Consider the following 25,000-nt stretch of genomic DNA (forward strand, 5'->3'; position numbering starts at 1 on the left):
AAAAAAAAAAAACTATCTGCCAATGCCTCCTCTCTCCTTTCCTTTAACTGAAGAAACTAGAACTTTTTATTTAAATTTATATCATTGTTCCCAAAAATTCAAGCCTCCCAGGGCAAGCTGAAAGAAAGGGATCTATGGTTGACTCAATACCTACTTGGTACCAAAGCTTCAACATGTGTTATCTCATTTCATCTTCCTGACAAATTCTCAAGCTAATTGTTCTTTCCCCATTTTGAAACTGAAAAAAATAAAAGCTAGAGTTAAAGTGACTTATCCAAGGTCCCAAGACTAATAAATTGCAACATTAGAATCTGAACTCAGGTCCCATCTTTTAAGCCCCCGGACCACAGTTCTGTAATATCAAACACTAAGATCGGGTCCAATGGGAACAGAAAAATGCTGAGACAACAAGTATTATTATTATTAACAAAGTTTGATTCCTAGGGGGAAAAAAATCCTAGATCAACTTTAATTTTCTTATTGGGGAGATGTGATATTAGACTAATTCTACTCTTTCCCTCTTGAATTATGAAGGGAAAATTTTAATAAATTAAATTGGAAAAGGTTGAAATAACCACAACATCCTTTTTATAATCAAAAACTGCTTCCACGATCAGGATAACAAATATATTTTTAGAAACTCTAAATGTACATAATTTTTTTTTCTCAATTTGGCACTGTTAAGGAGTTTTTGTACTATTTAAGATAAAGAATTAATTTCGAAACTGGCTGTAAGGGAAAAGAAAATTCCAGCACAAAGTAAGTTTAATATTCTTCTCAAAACTGCACTTTAGAATCCGGAACTAAGAACAAAAATCACCAGAAGAAAACTCCCAATATCACTTTACTACACCCAACAAAGTAAAAAATAATAATAATAATTCTTAATGTATTTTTTAGGACGTAGTAAAATATCTAATCAATTATCTAAACTTTGAAGTGCTACATCCATACATAAATCATGATTTCTGCTATAGAGCTGACTGTTTATTGGTTTAAGACCTCCCATAAACAACGTGAATGTATCTGTTTATAAAGAACAACCCATTATACAGATAGCACTAACCTGATTAAATGCAGGAGGTCTATCTTGACAAAAATCATCACTTTACAGAAATATATAAACCATGTACCCGAAACTCTCTAATTGGACACAGAGACCCACCCACAGTTTATTTTTGTACAATATTCTTGAGTTAAATTTCTATTACGTAACATTTAAAAAAATAACTTACCGAGAAAAAATTACCTTAGTTTAACAACTCTGCAAGTTTTTCCCTGTCATCTATTTGGCAATTATCAAAGTCTATGTGCACATACAGGCACACACATACACAACTCCATATATGTATATATGTGTTATTAAGGAGGAGAAAATGACACATCACAAGAACATGAAAACAGAAAAATTATTAAGGTTTGAAAGTGAAAAGAAACAGAAAGGTAATTCAAAATTAAGATTCAAACTATTATGGTATTTTACTTAGGTAAGCCCAAGAAAATCCATATTTCTCCTATTCATTGGGAAAAAATCAGACACATGAATATTTTATAAAGTCACAAGGCAAAATCAGAAGGCTGTTCCATACACCCGTACTTTAATCTGTTATAAATTAACTGGAGTCAGATAAATCATGAAGCAATCCTGAGTGTTATATGTAACACGCACAATTACAACCAAAGTCAAATCATACACACCCTCAGCTAACTGTAAGCCTAAAACAACTGGAACAGCGAATGAGAAGGCTAGAATTTCCCCTGGAGAGAGACTAGGGTGGGGGCAAATCTACAAAATGGATATATCGAGACAACTGCAAAGCCTGAAAATGTCCTAAAATCCTGAAGATGTTCACGTGGTTTCACAACAAAGTCCCTTTACAAGATCCACAGCCCAGATGACTTGCATCTTTTTAAACTGCCCTATTTCCAGAATTCCTGATTTTAAATCACACTGGAAACCTCTGGCTGCGATTGAATTAGAATGGTTCAGTTTACCCCTTCTAAACGCCAAGGGGGAAAAAAAACAAGCACCATACTTAAGTTTGTTTTGTTTTAAACTGGACCTTCTGCATTCCAAAATTGTATCCCTCTGACTAGTATAAACCGTTATTACAGAGAAATGGTTAATAAAAAAAAAAAAAAAAAGGAAACCAAACCATCCAGTGAAAGGAATGAGGGAGTAGTAATGGTATCATACAGTACCATGAGCTGCAGTGGTTCCCAGTCAGTGGTGCAAGGTTAACAGATCACTCCTGGCCTTCAGGCAGACAGCAAAACGCAGCCTGGGGAAGGTGGGGGGGGGACAGGGACCAAGGCCGGGGGAGGGGGCTCTCGCTCGGGTAGTTTACACAAGAAGTCAGCTCAGCTCCTTTCTGGCGCATTCCTCCTATCTCCCAACCTCTTTGCGTGTGTCTTGTCATATTTTCTTCAGCTGTTAATTGTCCAGACTGCAAGACTTTAAACAGCCACAGTTTAGGAAAAAGCGAAACCCTTCTAAGTGACCATCACAGCAAATCAGCTTCAGGCTGGTGGGTAAAATTTTCCAAGGGAAGTGTTCTTCTGATAGTTCCTGAGTCTCTAAGTCACCCCCACCCCCACCCCGACCCGCCGCCACACACACTCCCCTAGAGGGCTAAATGCACTGTGGCAATAAAACATTCATGCGACTTGGAATTTTAACACAATGCCATTTCCCTAGTTTAACCTGAAAGGAATGCACTAGTCACAACAGACTACATCATCCTGCCATTAAACCCTGCCAAGGAACCGCTTTTTTGGCCGTGCTGGGCCAGCTTTGACGGGAAAGGAGTACACAGACCCACACACTGAGCACAGAGGGGCCACCTCTGCTTCCTCAGCCTCGTCCAGCAACACCCTGCTCTTGAACATGACCCTTGACCCTTCGCATTGTGACCGGCTTGTGATGCATGTGTCACTCTGGAACTTACTGCAGAGCTACACACTGCGCGGGCCGTTTGCTGCTCCCTCTCAACAGGACTTGGGAGGACGCCAGAAGTTCTTATTATGACTGCTACTATTGCAACTCGTAGGTTTAAGTGTGGGGATGCTTTTTCCCTGTGTCCCAGAGTGGTCTGCTTTTCTCTTTCCTTTGTTTGTTCAGGACTTTTTAAAAAACAAACTTTGCATTTGCATTCATAATGAGGTTATGATTACTGACAAAACGGTTTGCTTTGGGGACTACTTATCAAAGCTGCCAGTTCTTTCGCATTTAAGTGACATTTAATTTAGATTTACAAAATACAAAAACAGAAATAATTCTGATTTCTCCTGTGAATCTTAGAGAAAAACTCAAAGGTGCTAAATTCTAACACATCCACACTTAACCATTTCATGACTAAAGTACTATCACAAAACAAGCAACAAATTAGATTTAAAAAACCCCTAGATTAATGGATTTATTGGTTTACTACTTGTGCAGAGATTTCTGCCTTCCAAGGAACATAATTGACAAACCAAGAAACAAATATATACGTACAACAAATGAAAAATTTAAATCACATTAAAAGTTTACAAATATTTTAATTAATTTCTAATCCTGCTGTGAGGCCAATTTGGCCCTTTATAATCAATATCACAACAGTATTTTTATTAATTTTGCAAGTTACCCGAAGCCACAATTTTGCCCCCCAACTTCCTTTTCCTTCATCCTCAACTTCTCTTCCACTACTAAAGTATACCTTCCAGATTTTTTTTTAATTTTCTGATTATTCATTTTTTCCCCTTTCTGATCATTAACTATTTTCATATGGGGCACTTTCACTTTCAACATTGCCATATTATTGTATCTTTATTACTCCTCCTCTCTGCTATAGTCACAGGTAGGTCTGAAAAGCAGCAAGCCTCTCCCTGCCATCGACCCTGAATTACAGCCAGGTGAGCAGTGAATTATCCGTACTACAAAAGGCAAAAGGTGTTCCAGCTTTAATCTCCTACAGCGAGACCATGTGCCCTTCTCAGTAACAAATGAAGAACATCTTATTTCATCTAAGAGAATACTCTAAAATACAAAATGATGATCTCCAAGCAAGTTAACATGTACATATAAAATAAAACCAAACTGTCTTCTTTAGTGTAATTTTTGTCTCCTTAGTAGTTGGAATTAGTCTTAAGCCCTAGTTAAAAGATTTTCTTCGTTTTCTTTCCTTTAAATAGACATTATCATGCCTTGAAAAGTCATTCTAATCCCTTCACCTTAGCCAAGCCATGCTAATTCTAGATAGGAGGACAGCAATTAACTTAAAAAAAAGGGAATTATATTTGACTTGGGGGACAGAGGGTGGGAGATCAACCCAACAGAGAAGCAAAGATTATCAGAACCTTTGCTAAATATTTCCATTTCAAAATGTAAATGCTGAAATCAAACTCATTTTAATCTATATTAAAACACAGCAATAAAAGCATGATTTTTTCAAGTTACCTGATTTATTGTCAATGTATATTCAAATTCCAAATTATGATGTTTTATTGGGAAACCCAGTAAAATTGAAGACAGCACCAAGTCAAGACATGAGATTAAAATTACAAAGGATAATTTCTATTTAAATCCAGACAGGTACTTTTTTTTTTTTTTGCTTGTATCAAATTAATCAACACAGTGATCCCAAAGTATCTAGGATGAACATCCAGAGAAAAAAAAGAGTGAAGATCCCTGAACATGCAAGAGGCATGTTAAATCCTATCAGTTGTGATGCATTTCCTCTGAAGACTTCTGGAATTTTGAGATACATCATTCAAAAAAAGCAATAATCCATCTTATTCTATTTCTCAACAAATTGTCGACCAATTTTATAATGTATTCAGTGGTATGGTAGAGTAATGCATCGTAATGAGGAAACCATAGCATGGTACAAATACCACAATGAAAAATATTTTATATGAAATCATATCAACAATATAGAACTTGCTAGAAAAGAAACTCGTATCAGTAAGTTCACCGAAATTGACGAAGTTGCAAAAATCCAAGTTTTACAGAAATAGTAACTTATTTTGGCAGGTACGTTTGAGAGGATCAAATCTGTGATAACCATTTTCCCTTAACAAAACAAAACAAAAAAAAAAAGCCTTACCATGTGAAACGGCATTTAGAAATACAAGTTTAAAAGTTTTGTAAGCTCCCTTTTAATTTCTAGAAAGCAAAATAGGTGAGATTTTTCTCACTGACTTCTATTACAAGGAGCACGAGCACATATATGTTAACTCATTCTTCTCAACTAGAGTCAAAGGATTGACTAAAACCACCACCACTACCCCACACTCAGGCACTTAACAGTCGCTAGCCCTGAGTTAAGGCAAATCTCAGAGGCAAGGGGATGAGAAAGAAAAGGAGATGTGTGGATCGAGGAGGGAAGGAAGAACAAGGAGATGGTGTGGGATGAAAGCAGACTGAAAGAAAAGCAAGCAACAAGCAAAGGGGGATGAGAGAGAAAGTGCAGGAATGAGCTGGGAGAGTGACGTGCAAAGAAGCAGGGAAAAGGAGAGAAAAGAAGAGAGAGCCTGAAGGAAGAGAAGGGAATGGCTGGGGGAGAGAGCAGGGACAGGAGCCCCACAACACTACAGTGGATCAAGCAGCTGGCCGGAGATGCTAATTCAGCGCTTTAACAAATCAATGCCACTTGAAAAGTACAATGCGAGCCCTCACTGGGTAGATGTCAGGGGACTGAGAAAATGCATTCTCAAGTATTTCACATTAAGAGGGAATAATGTGTTAATTTATAACTCTTCACCCTATACACTTGGATTATCTATCTGTGTCAGCGATTTGACTTCTTAAATTTATCAAAAACGCACGCAAAGGGAGGCAGCTTCAGCTTCACCACTGGGAAAAGGAGGTTTAGGGAAAACCTGTCCTGGGTAGTACTGCAGTTCTTTCCACTTTCCTCTCTAGGCTGAAGTACTGGGGGTGGGGAGCAGGAAAGGGTGAGCATTTGAAGGAGAGATCAAGGGAGGAGGGAACTCCTGGTTCAGTTACTAACACAACCAAAAAAAAAAAAAAAAAAGGCTTTCTTGGCCTGTGGTTGATTGCATTAGGTACCATCCGTCAAAAGTGACACAGAAGAGAAGGAATAACTTGAATCAGCAACCCGAGCTGCCATCATCAGAATTTACTTTACGGAAACTTACTTAAGTCTCTCAGCACACCCAGCAGAAGAGAAGCTGCTGACAATTGGATTGTAATTAAACAGTACTCTCACCATGCCACCAGAGTTCCACAGACAGAGCTTATCAAAATAGGAAGGGAAGGGAGGGCTAAGCTTATTCTATTCGGTTAGCTTTGAGACAGGGAGGGGAGATGTTAACTGATCGTACATCCTACCCTAACGTTCCTTTCTTAAGAAAAACCTGTTTTATTAAACATCAAATTCTTGGAATTGTTGCCTAAGTGTTCCTTAATGTAAATTTAGCTCACTTTTAATATAATGATAGAATGCTTCTAACCTGAGGGAGATTGATTCTGTTGGTATTTTTGCTGCCAAAATTAAAGCATTACCAGACTTAAGTTTTTAAGGTGCAAGTTCTGTCAACACACAAAGGCAAGTGTCTTAAAAGTGGGGAAATAAACAGAAGAGAGTAAGTTTCAAAAAAGTGTTTTAATTACGATCACTTCTTCAAAGATATGAAGGGGGAAAGTGGTTCTACATATAAAAAACACACATGACTGGATTGTAACTGTTCTGAGTTTCACTTTAAGACTGTTGAAACTGTACAAAGCAGTATTTTAAACTGTAGGGTATTTTTATTTGCAACTTGTACAACTGTAACAGAAACAGACATTCTCCTTTTCGAGACATTCATATGTAAATAAATGCTGATGAATGGAAATGAGATGCTATACATGATGGGCAACGTTCAACATTTAGTTTGAAAAAAGGCGAAGTTACCTCACTCACTGAAGCTTGAATCTCTTCCTTTCTACAACTGGGCACAAAAGGAAATGAAAGACAATGATGGACCTTCTACCAGTTTCTATTGGCTAAACATCACGAACAGAGTGCTTATGATAGAAAACAAACATTCTTTCAATCTTATGTTCTGCATCTTTTCTATGACATAGCATTACAGAGTCATTTTTTAAAATGCACACTTGATTAGAAACTGAAATTATAAAAATAGCCAGAATTTTTACAGCTGCACTGAGCCAACAAGTTAAAATGTCCAAAATAGTATAATTATGTAATGAATGTTTTATTTCTTTCAGAGGACATAATTAATAAGGAATTTCCTAGGTCAAGACCATAGAGTACACTACTTTCCCTTTTCAAAAAATCATAGGAGACAGAATATATATCCTAGGCGGTATCTTTTCAATGGGAAAGAATCATACTGTATGCATTTCAAGGGCCTCTATGCCCTGAGAGTAGGATTTGTCCTATCCCTGGTTTTTGCATGAATTACCATTGCTGTCTGTCCCATCCAAGCTATCCCTGCGTAAACTATCTATTCTTATCATTATTGGTACCATTAATCCCGTTCTCCCCTTCCCCCTCCCCCACCTCACTCACCTAAGGGGTTAAAAGACTTCAGTACATTTGTGACTTGTCAGTGACATATAATACCCGGGTCCTTCATGCAATCAACTTTTACTTGACATGTATTTGCTCATCACAGGACCCGCATTACTACTGGGAAAATGAAGAAAAACCTAAATTAACACTTGACATTCAATATGGTCAAGTCCTTAATTGGCTGGGCTTCCTGAGAAAGCAATTTTCTATTCCCCAAACTGTTCGCGTGTCATGTGTGGAGTGCAGCTCTTGGCCATCACTGCTGTCCCTCGCTCCCTCTAATGAGAGCAGATGAATTAGTGCTACGTGACACGATTTGAACAGGGCTTCCTCCTCTTCCCCTCCCCCCAATCTTTCTCCTATACCAGTGACAGCTGTGTGGCAAGGGAAAGAAAGAAAGAAATGCAAGAGCAAAGACTCCTGTAAAGGATGATCATTTTTTTAAATGAACCTTAAATGTCTTGTTGAAACTCCAGAACAACAGGGTCATTTAATTGTGGAGGTGGGGAAGGGGGTTGTTACTAAGATCAGGGGAATTATCTGGCTATGGTTGATTTGGGTTGCATTAACTTCCAGCATGTTTCTTCCATTGCTGGCTAGTTGCAGTATTAGATTGCACTGGCCTAATTAAAATGGAATTTACATCCACTTAAAAAAGTTTTTTAAAGGTCTGGAGAATGGGTCAACTAGAAAAAAAAAAATGAACAGCATGAAATGATTATTATTCTAAGATAAACATACCTCTAAAAGAAAAGTCCTTTCAACAAACATTTAAGTCATAAAAACCTACAACACAACTGTCACTATACTTTGTTTTCAAACACTGTGCAGAGTCTGAACTTAATGCCAACCATTCTATTTTAAATCATTTAGTTACCTTTGAGTGTTCAATTACTACAACAAAATTAATTGAACACTGACTTCATTCTATTATTTTGGAGAGAGGGGGAATATATTCTGCTTTAAATGTGCTTATCTAGCTCAGTAAGAAACAACTGAATGAAAGTATGCATGAAAGGGAAGGCAAGACAGAATCCGCTCTATTCAAAGATACTAAAAGGTAAATTAAAAGGATTTCTCTGAGCCTTCACACTTACTCATTTTGAAACCAAAGAGGAAGTAATTCTAAATGTCTCAATTGCTTAGCCAATCCCATTAGGACCAAACAGAACTGGGGGAGGGATGTGTGGCAAAGTGGGGAAGTAGTTAGTCCAAAGTACAGGCATAAGTGAAGATAATTTCTAGCACGTTAGCATCTTTGAATCTTTACTAATTTTTATTTAAATGAGAAATAAAGCAAAGATGCTACCTGGGTCCTAGAGATTATACCAAACTGCACCGATGCCAAAAAATCAATGTAAGCATGCAAAATACACACTACTTCGAGTGTAGTTTCCCCTGCCTCAAATAACTAGCTTGATCATTTATTAATCATTCCTCTATAATTCTGAATGTTTAAGTAAATTGTGAAGTAAATTTGCACACATAAAAATATGGTGAAACCCACTTTTGCACTATGTTTAAAGTAATTTCCACATTTTGTATTTATGGAAAATAACATGAAAGGAAATGAAGCTTTATATTCTTTAAAAAAGTCAATTTATAACATGATTTTAAGTATTGACACACTAACAGAAGACTAATATAAGGAATCTTTTTGGGATAGCTTGGGCTTTCAAATTTGGGAAAATTATTCACTTCAAGCAATATGAAAACTCTAAAAATATGAGTAATTTAGAAGTATTTTCACTGAAGTAAAACATAACACGTACACACTCTGCATGTTATCTCTCCTGTGGCCCAAGCACTGGTATTTCAAGTATTGTTAAGATCCCTTTTGAAAACACACTTGAGACAGCTTGTGAATGGGCATTCTATCAGGTGCTTAAATGAAATAAATAGATAATTTGGTATTCTGGAAAAGTAGCTCAATCTAATACATCCAGTTAACTGCTACAGTAGCATTACCATCACTGAGCAACAAAGGGCAGTGTATTCTGCCAATAGCTTTAGGGTGACCTTTGCAATGTTGACTAGTCCGTCAAGTTCCATCTCTGAGATGCAAGGTATAGACAGGGATGCTTTATTAACTGAGTTAGGAACCAAAGACCAGGAGCCTCCAAAAGGGTAGGCATATCACATTCAGGAAGTGGGGAGTCCCTTTCCCTAAGAAGAGAAGCAGTGTACCATCAGGATCAGGTTGAACAACCCCATATTCTTTCCCGGGGCACTAGCCTCGCATGGTGTAAAATTCCCAACTACTGGGAGGAAAATCAGCATCTTTTTCCTCCTCAGCTACATTTTTAAATACTGCAATGAGGGGCACCTGGGTGGCTCAGCCGTTAAGCGTCTGCCTTTGGCTCAGGTCATGATGCCAGGGTCCTGGGATTGAGCCCCGCATTGGGTTCCCTGTTTCGAGGGAAGCCTGCTTCTCCCTCTCCCACTCCCCTTGCTTGTGTTCCCTCTCTCACTGTCTCTGTCAGATAAATAAATAAATAAATAAATAAATAAATAAATAAATAAATAAATAAATAAAATCTTAAAAAAAAAAAAATTCTGCAATGAAAATCCAGCTGTGAATTGGTAAAATGGGATCAATGACAAACTGTTGAAATAAAGCTGAAAAAGAATGTTGACATCATCTCAGAGCTTTAAACAAATTGTGATGAGTACTGCTTTATTTGGGATAGTTTCCAACCGTTGCTACTGGGATGGATCGGCTGAAGTCAAGAGAACAGCAACAGTGGGTCAGGAAAATGACTCTGTGCTGAACTGAGACATTTCTTCAAGGATCCCCTGCAGAAAATCAGTCTTTTTGATTCAAGAAAGGTACTTTTTGATTTGAGAAAGTTAACTGTGACTATGGCAAAGTGACATGCTTAAACTTGATATTCTGTGAGGGATGAGCAGGCTTTGAAGCTCATAATAAACTTGAAATGGTTCTGTGGAATGTTAAGGCTTAATGTAGATGGTTGGTGCCACTGTCATGCCTACACAAAACTATGTCAACCTGGAAATAACTGAATTAACAGCTTCAGGGTATTTAGAATGGAAGGCTTGCCCCCCCTCCCTTTTTAAAAAATTTTACTTTGAACCACAAAAAAAGAAGCTGCATTAGGTTTCCAACTTGTTTAGTACAGCTTAAATTAAAATACTTATTTCAGTTTGGAAAGGCATAATGTTCGCCACCCACTTAGTTCATGCTACCTTCACATTCTGCCATTCTCAAAAAGTATAAACACAGCAGAGAAATGATTGCTTTAAAACAGACCTGTATATGGAACAATAAAACTATCAACTATAAAGCACAAATGTTATTTTATAAAAATTAATAGCATCTAAAGGAGTATATTCTTCTTTTATTCTTCACCACCCTCTTCACTTCAGTGCTCCCCTCCCCTTGTATTAAAGATATTTTTATCTAATTCCCAGTTGAAAGGTTTGTGAACGTGGTAAGTCACAGCTGTGTTGACAGTGAACTTGAACATGGCATACCAACGTCATTCCGACACACTTACAGATGCTTCGTAACAAGCTGCACCAGTCACTTGATGTGAAATACCCGACTTCTTATAAAACAAACTGTTAATCTCTGGTTTTTTCTCCAGTTCAGTTCTTCTCTGCAGTTTTGGAAGCAAACCAACAGCTTATTATGTTTACATCAGGAATGACTCCCTTCTGATTGGTGTCCGATACTGTCCAGTGACGCTACTGAGCAAGGCCCTAGACAGAACCTAGGCACCCCAAGGCCCCACTTGCAGATCATTTTAACATGATGTTCTTGTTTCCTGTTCCCACGAAAATCAATAACAGGATGACCTTCAATTTGAATTTCAATCCAATTAATTACCTGTTCTCTTGAAAATGTTGATATCTGATTTGCCTAGAGAATTTCAATTATGAATAGATTGTATCTTTTAAAGAGCCCCTTCAAAAAATTTAAATAGACACTGAGAACTTCATCTTATACAATATAAATGATGTTTTCTTGAAGCTTGTATAAAATATTGGCCTTGCCTGAGTTAGGATGGGGAAGTTTTCCCCTTGTGGTCCATCTCCTCCTCATGACATCATAATCAATTGCCTGGTAAATTATAGCAATCCCACAAAGATTCAGGGCCAAGAATCACTGCTTAAAGGTGAGATGAAGAGCTTTTTATAGTGGAATTCAGCTTTTCATCTACATCAATGACTGACACAAATCATGGGATTCTTTTCAGAGTTTAGAAATCTCCCTTTCTTTCTCTTCAATTCTAAAATTCTTACTTTTTATATCTTTTTAAAAATACTTTGGCCATTTTTTTTGTTCTGCTCACACGTTTTTCTTTATATGTGGGTCACAAGGAGAAAAGCTATACATCAAAACCATCAGCACCAGAAACATATTTACCAAACCCTTGCTTCAATTGTGAAAAAAAAAAAAAAAAATGAAGAATTTGGTTCATCTCAGCGGGGAATTCCCAAGATGAATGATCACATGCAATGAAACTATTATCTTCATCCATTAAAATATTATCTAAAACAGAGGTTTCTATCTGGCAGCCAGTAGGCTGAATATAGCCTGCAGATGAGTTTTGTTTGGACCACACACTTTAAAAAATATTTGAAAAGGTTGCCAAGATTTAAAAATCAGGAGATTTCACATAAAAATCTTGATTTCTGGCTTCTCATTTAAGAAGAGAGGAGGACGAGGAAGAAGGGGAGGGGGAGGACGGAGGGTTGTTGGATCATCTCCCAACACAGGCCTGCACTCCTACCTGGTAACAATTGGCTTGCGCTGAAGAACCTCCTGGTCCACCACAAACCCCACAAGACTCACTCCACCTGTTTAATTTACCTTACCTCCACATGCACTTTTAGGCAACTCCTGATCTTTAAAATATTACACTACTCCAAAGATAGTTTGTAGAGTTTGTGGAAGAAAAACAGAAGGGTATCTAGGAACAGAGATGTAAAAATACGTATGTCATGGGCTTAAACAATGTAAGACAATGGGTAGCAGAATTTCAAAATACAGTTGTTCAATAAAACATAAATGCAAAGCAAAGTCATTTTCATAATTAAAATACTTTGAAAAGCAAATCCAGAACTGATGATCTCGTCTTATACAGTGAGTAGTCTAAACACATTCACACTGGTTTTCAATCAACCACATTCTTCTCTGCAGCCCAGAAAAGATGTTCATGTCAAACTATTGCCCAGATCTACATAACCATTTTGTTCCTTCACATGTTAACACTTGTGCACTTCCTTTCTAGAATGATCATGCACTTAAGTGAAAACTGACCCTAATATGAAAATAGAATGTATCTTCAAGGTAAATTTTAAAAGTCAACATGTAGGATGCATGAATTTATAGCAAATACTCTTTACTGGCTCCACATGTACACCACAATATGACAGTATATATTTAAACTAAACACACATTATTGCAGGTTCAAATGATCCCCAAAGTCATGGCATATTTCTTTAGAAACGATCATTACCTAAAAGCTGATGTTTATGACAAAGTCACCATGCCTTCCTATTTGCTTTTTTTCTTAACTGAAATGAAGTACAAAGGGAAAATCTTTTATATTTCACAATTTCCAATCAATCACAGCAACACAGTATTTCTACCTATTAGGGGATTTTACAAATTAGGAGAACCCTATTTTAGCAGAGGAGAGAAAAGTACCTTTTCACTTCAACTACACTAACAGGTTATCTCTGATGTACTGGACAGTACAGAAATGTACTAAATAGGGTACAACCAGTCATAATACAACTTCATAAAAAGAGTAAAATTTACATCAACTTCAGTATAGTGTTTTGAAATTATATTTCCTCATTGGCCCACTTTCTTGAAAGATTATTTTTTAGTTAGGTGTTTCCTTCCTAAGAGAGAAGCATCCTCTTCCTTTTTCATCTTTAAAAAGTAACCCTTGAGTATATGCCAAATTTACATCACAATCAGACTTTAATTCCCAAATTCTCTTGATTCTTAACAACTTGAACAACTTTAAGTAAACAGTTCACAAAATCATAATGATCATACTATGTAGATTCCTCAACTCCCAGTTGAAATAGGAAAAGAGAAAATACCATTAAGTATGAGCTCCATAAGTATAGGGTTTGGCCTATATCTGAACAATACGATATATTCCTTATGGGAAGCATTTTTCCTTAATATCCATTATGTTTGAAATTTTAGCAATTAGAAGCAGACACCTGGAACTCAATTATTAACATACCACTCCCCACCCCTTTTACACTTCTTTTGAAACCATTTCTTAAGATACTTCTTAAAGAGACGATCTTATGGGACAGCACGCATACAAATGTTCACATTATTTTCTTTAAAACATCTTGGTATAATCTAAGACTAAACTTATTCTTTTTGCTAAACATACTAGCTTTAGAAAAAAAATTAAAACTTCCCAATCGTAAAATGACAAAAAACAGGAGTGCCTGGCTGGCTCAGGCAGTAGAGCATGCAACTCTTGATCTCAGGGTCATGAGTTCAAGCCCCACATTGGGCATGAAGCCTACTCAGAAAAATAGTAAAATCTAAAACAAACAAAAAGATGGCAAAAAACTAAAACAAGAATATGAAGTAAAGTACAATTCATTACATTCATATTGACTGGTCAGCTATAACATTTTAGAAAGGGAATTTTATGAAAAAACACTGTTAATTCCCACCCATGAAGACGAAAGCTTTAAACTTTCCTCAAGGCAGCTGTAAATACATAAAGCAGTTCCAGAAGACTTCTGATTTTGTTATTTTGTTTGCACTTTATCATTTTAAGATGAAAAATAAAGTATGAGATAATGAGTGTTCAATATTATTTAACCTGTGTTCTATGGAGATTAAGGTACTGTGCTCACTTAACTCCTTTCTTCTGTAAAAGAATATCTCAAAATACGCTGATGTTGAGGCTCACGTCAGCATATTGCAATTGTTTAAAAAAAAAAAAAAGGCCAAAAGTACAGAAATACTAGCATCTAAAAGAACGGTGGGTTATCAGAACACTCAGAAGGCAGGTTTGACTGGCTGGTTTATTGAGGAATTATTAAAAATAACTGTTTGTACAAGTTAAAATAACCAACTTCTCACTTTTACCAAAAGGATGTTTTTAATATAATGAACATCCGAGCTTCTCTGACCATGAGAAAACCTGGAATATATTATACACGCATGAATGTGGCCCAGGATGCAGGATATGAGATGTGCTTGCTATCAACAGATTAACACTTCATTTTCATTACTCTAATCTCACCACAGGCTGTGAACACTCTCTTTTTCTTATTTGAACAACAATGGTGCATGAAAAACCAAGCTGACAGGCAGGCGGGGTTCATTAAATGCATAAGGCCTTTATTCCCATAACATGTCTCACCTGTACGAAGCCAGGGTTCGGGCTTCCAGGCTGGCTACTGAAACAAGCTCTCCCAGATGTTGGACTTCTAACTCTACTACCCTCTCCCACTTAATTTATGATAAATGTCAAAAATAAAGTAAAAATGGAAAAATTCTTTCCCACAATGAGCTCTATTTAGTAGATAATAGAATTGGTAACATATTTTAAGATTTATTCAGTTCCATGATTGCTTTCCACAGTTGCTCAAGAGAACCAAAAAAAAAAAAAAAAAGTGGCTTGGAAAGGAAATGATGAGACATTTGAAGTTTGAGTCAAAGACTCTCATCCTGGTATCTCTATCCCAGCTCAGTTTTAACTTGTATGGGGAGAACTACAGTTTGTCACTGACTGAAAATGGCAATTTGCAAAATAAGAATCCAATCAAGCTATTTCTAAATGAATGACACTGAGCTTCACCAAAAAGCTATGCTCAAGGAACAGAAAAGCTACAAAGTGTAAGGAATTATTACAATGAGCTTCCTGAAATGGGAGATTCCTTATAAAGGGGGAGCCATCCACACATGGCATTTGAGGCAACCATTAACAAATTCTCAACAGACCTAGAAATACATCACTCAATTCCCACAACCAACCAACGGACACGTGTACACTTTCTGCATGTCTATGCACCCCATAGAAATGCATTGCCATATGAAAATATGAATTTTTACTATGTTCCATAGCAACACAGTAAGTCTTTCCACAAAGTCTAGAGAAGGCCTTGATTTTGTTTCTTTCTGGTACTCTAATTTTATACCTAAAAAAAGAAAGAATAAAAGAAAAGTCATATTAGATAAAGCAGTAGATAACCTAGCTGCCTTGAGTTAGGTTTTGAATGAGGTCAACAAAGAGAATGTTTGCAGGCATTCCCACTCAAGGAACACTTTCATGAATATGCTCGGTGTGTAATTTTTCTCCCATATCTTGCAAGTGGCCTCCCAGTCATGTCCACTGCCCTCTAGCACTGGCAGAGGGCACAGTGGTAGGCAGCTTTCTTTACCTATGCCTGATTAGGTGCCCCAAATAGCCATCCTAATGATTTAAGTCAATGAAATCTTGCTTAAGTTTTGAAGGAAGAAAAACAAACATTATTAAAACCCTGCTAATGGAAGTTCTCATTTTAATATTGGTTTTGTTATTATGTTAAGCCAGCTGAAAGTAATTATTTTTGGTGTGTAAAATATTCATTATCCTAAAATTTTTCTTTTCAAACCCCTAGTTCAGGCTCTCTGATCATCCAATATGGGTCCTGAAGAACTGTCTAGAGAACAAATAGCCATTTAAAAACATCCTTAATAAAGCTGAAAAATTCATGACAGTCACACAAAAGCACAGCAGGTATAATACTGGAAGCTACTGCCTTTCCCATATAGAATAATATTTTTTAATCTTGTCAATTTTAACAATCTCTCTGCCATGTAAGACAATGAGTTAAAATTTATTTAAAATAAAACAGTAGTGAATCCTCCTCACTGTGTTATGTACACTGCATGTTTTCAATCTCAATTTCATAATGTCATCCATTAATATTAGTCCTGCCATCATTTTAATTCCTTTTTAAAATGTTTCCATTAACTCTTATTAACTGCAGTTTGTCTCAAAGAGTCACACCTTCTACCTACTGAAGGAAAACTTTACACGTTTTCCTCCTTCTAAGGAAATGCTCTCTTGTACAGATATAAGTCTAATTGTACAAAATGATAAATCCAAGAATAACGTTTTTTAAAAAAGAAAAATAGAAAAGCAAAATCTCTTTTCAGCTAAGTACTTTCTTACACAGGTGAAGGATCAAATTGAGCTGCCTTTCAGCGCCTCTGAACGATAAGCCTGGGCCCCTGGTTACACGTTTTTATCATGCCCTTACTTACAGAACCCTTACGTAGCAAAAACTCGGGACAGTCTTCCTGTCAGCACTTACACTCTGAGGACCACATGAGAGGATGGCACCTCTTCTCCCATTCCTCTGCCAGAATGATGTATTGGCAAAAAGGTCATATTCGGTTACTGTTACATTTCAGGTGCATTTCAATTCTTTATATTAGGGCAAAAAGAGCCAGTGAAAGTAAGGAGAAATTCATAAAAAGAGAGATGAGGTGAAAGGAGAATAAAGTAAGAAAGAAATTAGGTCTGTGGGAAACGGAAATAGGAAGAAAGAACAGACTAACCATGTATTTAGGTCATTAAGTAAATTGCTGTTAACCAAATAGAAATGAGACTTAAATCAATCCTTCCCCCTCAACAACACACAAACCCTAAAGACAGTAGCAAAATAACACTACAGTCCAAAAATACTGAGTAAATAAGATGTCAGATATGCTCAAGAGAATCAGTGTTTCAATGAATAACTTCCTACTGTTCAAGATTATTTTCATTTTCTTAACAGGGAGAAATGAAAAACTGATGGGCTTAATTAAAGAAAAACAAAAGGATATTATTTCGTTGTTAAAGGATCAATTCTTTTTTTTTAATTGGAATGATGATTAATAAGCCGAGAATCTGATTTCTAAGCTAGCCAGTTTGAGTAATGCACTGTTGTTCCACAAGCATTTCCATTAAGGAAGACTCCGTGATGAAGAAATGATACAGCGTTCGTCTCTTCTCATCTCTGACTCTGTGGCATGAAATGCTACGCGGAGTGTCTGAACGGAATGACACTGCACACAGTCTTCATTCAAATGAACTCCAGTCATAAACTAAATTTTTCACCTTAGGGTTTGAATGTGTACCATGAAATTTGCTGGGCTTCCTACGGGGAATGCAGAAATTGAAAAAGAAATCAGCACTTTTATTTTTCCTATTCTCTAAACTTTCTTTTAAACCCGGGGACAGAGAAGGCAGTACAGGTCACGCTCAGTGAGATGTAGGTACCATGGATGTCACAGTCCCAGGCATCATTTTTGGGATGTCATCTGCATATTAAAACTTTCTTAAAGCTTGAGTTGCTCAGAATGTTCTTTCAACTTATTCTTCTTGCCTTTTTACTAGTTTACCTTGTAAGAAAAAGTCCCCTCTTTCACACAGTGTTTTGCTTGTATGTCCAGATATGAAGGCTGTTATTCCTGAATTATGTCTCTTTTCCTTTATTTCTCCAAAGCTTAAAAATAGATGTCAAAGTTCCTTGAAAGGGTCTTTGACTCCTTTTTCCCCCCTCTCCCCCACCCTTCAGTAGATGAAGATCACCAAGCAAAATGTGGAAGCCAGCTGCTTTTCGGAAATAAAAATGGCATCAGCTTTGGCAGACAGAGGTGAGATCAATCATTTCCTACAATCCCCAAACAATCTTCTGACCAAGGCCTAGAGAAGGGTGGTTATGTAGCAGCAAAAACATACTACGAAAGGTACAGAGGTACGAGAGGATTTTCACGAGGTGAAGAATCTATTCTATGCATATAACAAACCAGGCTCCAAATCTCATGTGAAAGAAAATCTTGGAACCATTATACTCCATGTTCTTTGGACAATAACAAGCAGGGAGTCCCAGACAAAATTTCTCACTGAAAAAGTCACCCCACAATTCACTTTGTTCTCCCTACTACCACAAAGTTCCCTAACAATATTCTGTGGGCAAAAAGGAGTTAATTCTTAGATGCATTAAAACACTAGGATTCAAATTATGGACACAAGCTAAAGAAAATTCTAGATTCTTCTTGAATTCCTTTTGATCTATAGATTCTAATCAAGAGTCCCAAGTTGAGAAAATACCTCTTCGGCTGTACAGAGTCATTAGCTATTCATGTTCATAAGGAAAATCCTTTCAAAACCTTTGTGGATTGATATGGGTGGATGCCCACTGCAACTTTCTTTAAGTATGTGTAATACACATAAGGTGGGAAGGGAGAAGCACTAGATTTTTTGTTTTTCATTGAAGTGGATGACGCCAGCTCCCTATCTGTAACGGTCTGTTCCTTTGGAATCAGCTCCCTGTGTCACAACGACCTGGCAAACTTGAATGCTTTCACTATCACTGGAGTCCTTGCAATCCTGCTTTGGCTGTGACCCATTCACTTTTGCCCCAACTTCTCAGAGATGCCTTACTCAGCATCTAATTAGTTAGGGAGGATTTGCCGCGGCTCTTAACCCTGACACAGGAGTGGGAGGATGTGCTGCTGTGGTAGCCCAAATCTGTACTGTCACTACATTAATCAGATTTCCATAAAGCCATGCATGAATAATTGGATTTATCACTGAATGTTAAGATACACTCATAAATATAATTATAAAAAATACCTACAATTATAGATAAGGTATCTGCACCTTTAGGGATTTATTTTTCAACTGTGGTTACTTGACTCACCTTAGCACAAGACTTTAACAATTACACACAGAGTACCAGTTTGCAGTTGACAGAAATAAGAGGAAAACAATCTCAAAATGATCACCTACTATGTTCAAATCCACTTAATGTATTGTGTTGAAAATAAACTTGGAATCTGTCTACAGGTTTTTAACACATACCATATAGATATCTGAGAAAATGTTTGTGCATGCTTCACTTGCACTAACATGTACTTAAATACCACGTATCGGACCTCACTACTTTTCCACTGCATTACAGGTTAGACAGTGTCTGTTAAGTGAAGTCTGCATGCTATACACAGACTTACAAAGTACGACCAACACACAAGCACCTGTCTAGACTACCATTTGTATTTTAACAATTACCCAAATATTCCTATTTTAGTGTTACATTGTCAGAATGGATGTTAAGAATTACATTTGAATATATATATGTCTATAGTTAAAACTTCAAAATAAAACATATTATCACTCCAATTAGAGAAGGTTACTTAAATTGGAGGTAGCAGCCGAGTAATTCAACAGGCTGAAATTACATGCTTCCTAATATAAATATTTTCACATCAAGACCATAAGTTTGGTCAATTTAAGACGTGATTACCAAAACACACCAACTGTAAGAAAGGGAGTAAAAAGGGAGGGAAAAGTGCAGAAACCTAGGGATGGATGATGCCTGGCAATGAAAGTCATTTTCAAAGACCATTAACTATCAACTGCTTTACTCGGGGCTCTGATTAAATAAGAATATACATCCCGTGTTAAAAGGGATGTCTACATGAGTGGGATAGAGTTTAGAATAAAAATGTATTGTATAAACAATAAAGAAGAATCAAACCACAATATACAATTAGGCATCTGACTTCTAAGAAAAACTGTATATGTGCTTTTTAAACACTTAGTGAATAAACATTTAAATTATTTTGGGGGGGTGGGAGGTAGGAAGTCAGACAAAACCACCATTTCCACTTTAAAATATAGATTCAACAAACTGAAACTGTGTTTGCCTATATGAATAGAAAGAACTAAAAGAGTACTGGGAGAAAAATTCATATCAAACATGCTTTTAAATGGATTCCAGCAATGTTATTATATATTTCTTACAATATATTTTATTTATCATTTCTCTGAAATGTGCTAGATTTTATAGTAGAAAGAAAGTTTGCTTTACTCTGTCATATCTCTGGTGAGCAGACGCTCTAGTTTTAATGTAAATCGTTGATTTAATTTTTAGCTTTCTTGGTTTGCCCCTCACCTACCTAAGAAATGATTTCTCTGGTGATAACTAACACATCATGCTAATGAGAGAATCTAATGCACAATAGAAAAATGTCACTACTAATAATATTTGCATGAAGTTAAATAAAGCAACTGTAAGAGAATGTCAGACAGTTGTTCTTTAATAAGACACAATTTCACAATGAAATTATGTTGTTAATTTTGTTACATCATTGGGTGAATCCTAAATTACTACATAATGATGCACAGAGTCATTTATAATTCTAACTTAGTATTTCACTTGTGTCTGAAAAGAGACCTTATTAAGGAATCTACATTTTATTTGAAACAGGTTAAATATACCTCACCAATAATAAAAGGTAAATGCCTCTAATAATGTGTAAAACATGGGCTGGAGCCATTTACCTGTTACGGTTTCATGTCTGAAAAGATTTCAAAATATATTAGACTATTGCATCCCTTGAAGTAGCTACAAAGAAATTCATTTGATGTTCTCTCAAATGCACACAATATTTACAGAAGTAGAAAAATCACCTTTTAATACCTGATTAAGAAAAAAGAAAAAAACTTCCAAAAGCAGGCCTTATTTTCTGCTTTTAACAATACTTAATGAGGTTAAAATGGGCAAAATAATGTTCTAGACTCTAGGAGATTAACCCAGAAGATGAGCAAAGAGTTTCTGGTCATTCTCGACCTGTCACTGATCAAAGAAACTCAAAAAAGAACTTCCTTTACAGAAGTCAAGAGTCATGCCCTTTAAGGTTATCAAATATTTGTCTTTATGGAAAAAAAAATTATCCTTTTTGAAAAATCTTACTTAAACATGAGAATGATGTAGAAAAAGGCAGAAAAATGTGATAAAATTACTATGTCTTGAATGTAAGGGATACATACTTAATTCTATCAAATCTGAACAGGCTTCAGTTTGTGATGTCTTTTTGTTAGTATTAGACAGACTGACAGATTTACATATAAGCAGATCCAACTTTGCTCATACAAAGAGTTTTATATCCCTACTTCCTAATTTACCTGTAGAAGACACAAATCTAGATTATTAAATTTCAGTATTCATGAGATATTTCTACAAGTTTTGCTGTAGTTAAATAATATTGGTGGTTAATTCTCTAACTCGGTTTTGAAACCTGCTAGTCAGACTTTTCCAGTAATATTTAAAGAAATAATCTGGTAAATCTTATAGTTTTTATATTATTACAGAAAACTTTGAAATAAAAAAATAGACCCAATCAATTCTATTCAATATTTAAATCAATTTTTTCTTAGAAATTAAAATAATCATAATACAGAAAAACCTCTTTATACAGAATTCTGCATACTTGATTAAACTGGACAAACTTTTACCTGTAGTAAAACAAAAGCTGGCTTAATGTGTATATTGAAACTAGTATTCCTTGAAACTGTTGGCTTCAAGAAAATCATTTCAAGAAAAGTATCTTTCCTGCGTGCACAAGTACACACCCATACATACACAAACACACACACACACACTCTCTGAATCAGCATTACTGATGATCTATAGGTAAAGAAAATAAACATATTTTAATAACACGTACAGCATATATATTTTTAGATTTACACAGTCTGAATTTAAGTTTACACAATATTTATACAAACTAAAAGTCATCCTGAAGGAGAAAAAAAAATACACTCTTTACATGCTTTCCAAAAATACACAGGAGGTAAACATTTAGTAACCATGACAGAAAAGGGGGGGGGAGGGGAGTCACTACATTAAAACCAAAAAATAATATACATATATATATGTGTATATATATATATATATATGTATATACACACACACATATATATAGTTAAATCACAACACTTTTTAAAATTGTGATTTTCTCCATTTTACTACTCTGTTTAGTAAATGGCATAATACTATGTAGCTTTATATAGCATCCATTATGCATAAATTACCTCCCTGTATTTCTACTCTTTTCATATAATCGACTGGTGCTAAGACACACGCATGCACACAGGTAGAAACAAAATAGATCTTTACAGACCCACAAAGTCAAACAACTGAATCAAAGGCATCATACTAGCTTAGTTGTACAAGTTTCTCTTGCTGAGTGATTTCAAATTATTTTCCTAATTCTGATCAATCATTTATATCATTTACTTTTATTTGTTTTTTAGCTAAAATGTTTTCCATGACTTAAGGTCTCCTTAGATTCAAATCTACTTGGAAATGGGCTAGTGCCAAAGAAGCAATCTAACACCATCTATGTGGTTCAATAGCCATTTATCAATTGATCATTATCTCTATCTGGTTTTATTAACTCTTTTCTAGCTAGAGGGAGACCTAAACCAATCTTCCCTTCACACACACACTCTCTCTCTCTCTCTCTCTCTCTCTTTCTCTCAAGCCCTTCCCTAACTCAAGGAAAACCCTAAACATGACATCTAATTTTTAAGTGCGGCACAAGTTGCTTGGTCCTACAGTGAGTAAAAACATACACACTCTGTGTTACAAGCACGGAGAGAGCCACCCAGGCAGGGATGTGCCTCAGAAACACACTTCTCCAAGCACTCTGCAATGACAAGGAGTATCTCTGGGAGGAAATGAACTTTTTAACTTGCAAGAATGGGAAATAGCTCATAAAGAGTTGCTTATTGGGTTTATGTTGATTGCATTTAAATCCCAGCTTACTGTATCAGCAGTAATCAGGGTCCCTCTACAGGATATGTCAAAATACACCTTATTCAAATGCATTTATCCTATCTAGAACGGCATGATAAAACTGTTCGCTAGCTAGCTAAATGCTACAAAACCCTGACTCTGTGCACTGGCTTTTGCAGATGTACCTCTAAACTTCTGGTAGTTTACAGCCTACCAAATTGTTTTCTTTCCTTCATTACCAATACTTTAAAAAATCTAATTAACTCAATAAAGTATTTAATTCTCCTGAACTCTTACAAGCAAAACAGGCTTTAGAAAAAGAAAGCAATTACAATATTTTTTTTCAATGAGTGGAACAGTACCAAATTCTTAACAACTGCCATCTACTTAAAATCCAACTGTATTTGCCGCTAATACTTTCGTGCTGTGTGGATGATACTATCATTCTAACTCTTGCTTTGTGTGGGTTTGGTGTAGGCTTTTGAACAGCAAGACGTGTCTAGGAGGGAGGCACCAGGGAACTTCCCTCCCTCGTTTGAGCACAGTCCAAGATGAAAGTTTCTGGGTTGTTTCCCTTCGCTTCCTCTCACCCTCGCTCCCCCTCGGAGCCGCAGAGCCAGCAATTGTGCAAGAGGAGCCGGGCGTGCAGGGCGCGTATCACCAAGCGCATGGTACAAGCCGGCGGCTCGGGTGATTAATTATCAGTTGCCGCCGGCCTCGCACTAACACGTCGGCTTTCCCGGCAGAGCCAGCACACCCGGCCGCCTGCAGCGCGGCCCGGACTGAGCAGCGGCTTTGGGGAGGACGCCGGGGCTGCGCCCGAGTGTGAGTGCGCTGGCCAGCGGGCAAGCGGGCGGCCGGGAGGGCGGGCGGGCCAGCGAGTGTGCGGGAGCCGAGCCGGCGCCGGCGGGAGCGCAGGGGCAAGCGCGGAGGCGGGCGGGCGGGCGGACGGGCGGACAGCAGCCGCGGCCGGTGTAGAGTAACTGGGACCGGCCGGCTCGGCCCGTCAGGCACGCCGCCGCCTCCCCAGCGACCCTCGGCGCTGGCAGCGATTCCTGCACAGCCTCCTCTCCGCAGATCGGAGTTGAGCTGCTTCCAGCCCCGTGAACTCAGTGGGGCTGTACAGAGGGGCCCCTACGTTTTATGGCTGTTTGGTTGGAGAACCTACTCTGAGATAGCAGACACTTCGACGAAGTGATTAATACAGATAGAAGGATACATTTTTGGGGTGGTGTCCTTTTTTTTTTTTTTTTTTAATTTTAAACACTAAACAAAGAAAGAAAGTCCTCCCATGACCCAGGCTATCCTGTGAAACTTTGCAAAGAATGCCTTTGCTTTCTTTTACTTCAGTATCCTTTCCCCTTTTTCTTTTAAGGAGCCCTCAGGGAAACCATGAAGTAACCCTGCACATTCCAACACCACAGTTATGACAAAACAGCCTAACTGAAGTGATCAAATTTTTTAAAATGTTAGAAAGGAAAATAACAGAAACAAAAGTATATATAACAATTCAAGTTTTCTTAAAAAAAAAAAAAAGAAAAAGAAAGAAAGAAAGAAACTTACCTGTTGGGACATTCTGAATAAGAGGTTAGTATCAGCGTTTTGCCATGTCCCCATGAACCCTGGTTCAGCTGTAGTCGTTCTGGTTCCGAACTGCATGGAGTTGTCAGTACAGGAGTCTCTTAAAGTCAAGTCTCTTGCCCTCTTTGGCTCTCTGTCTCTCTGTGTCTCTCTTTCTCTCACATCCACTTCTGCCTCTTCTGACTGAAAAGTGAAGGTGGATTTTTTGAGCCTCTTGGCAGCCAGTAGCAGGAGTGTAGTGTAGTTAAGAAGCTGGCTGAACTGAGCATTTCATTTGGGAAGGGGGAGATTTGGGGGAGGGAGGGGGTCGGAGCTTC

General features: G+C 37.1%; 1 protein-coding gene across 2 annotated transcripts in view; it reads right to left on the reverse strand.

Annotated features, from left to right (window-relative positions):
• The window catches only part of BNC2 (basonuclin 2), a 419,913-nt gene that overhangs the window by 264,079 nt on the left and 130,834 nt on the right, over positions 1 to 25,000 (reverse strand). For both annotated transcript variants that reach the window (XM_040631459.1, XM_040631458.1), the window contains one exon: positions 24,666 to 24,866. In XM_040631459.1, coding sequence (XP_040487393.1) covers positions 24,666 to 24,866 — 201 coding nt within the window. The remainder of the gene's footprint in view (positions 1 to 24,665; positions 24,867 to 25,000) is intronic.

This window comes from Ursus maritimus, unplaced genomic scaffold (genome assembly GCF_017311325.1).
Source record: "Ursus maritimus isolate PB19 unplaced genomic scaffold, ASM1731132v1 scaffold_17, whole genome shotgun sequence".
Lineage (NCBI taxonomy): Eukaryota > Metazoa > Chordata > Mammalia > Carnivora > Ursidae > Ursus > Ursus maritimus.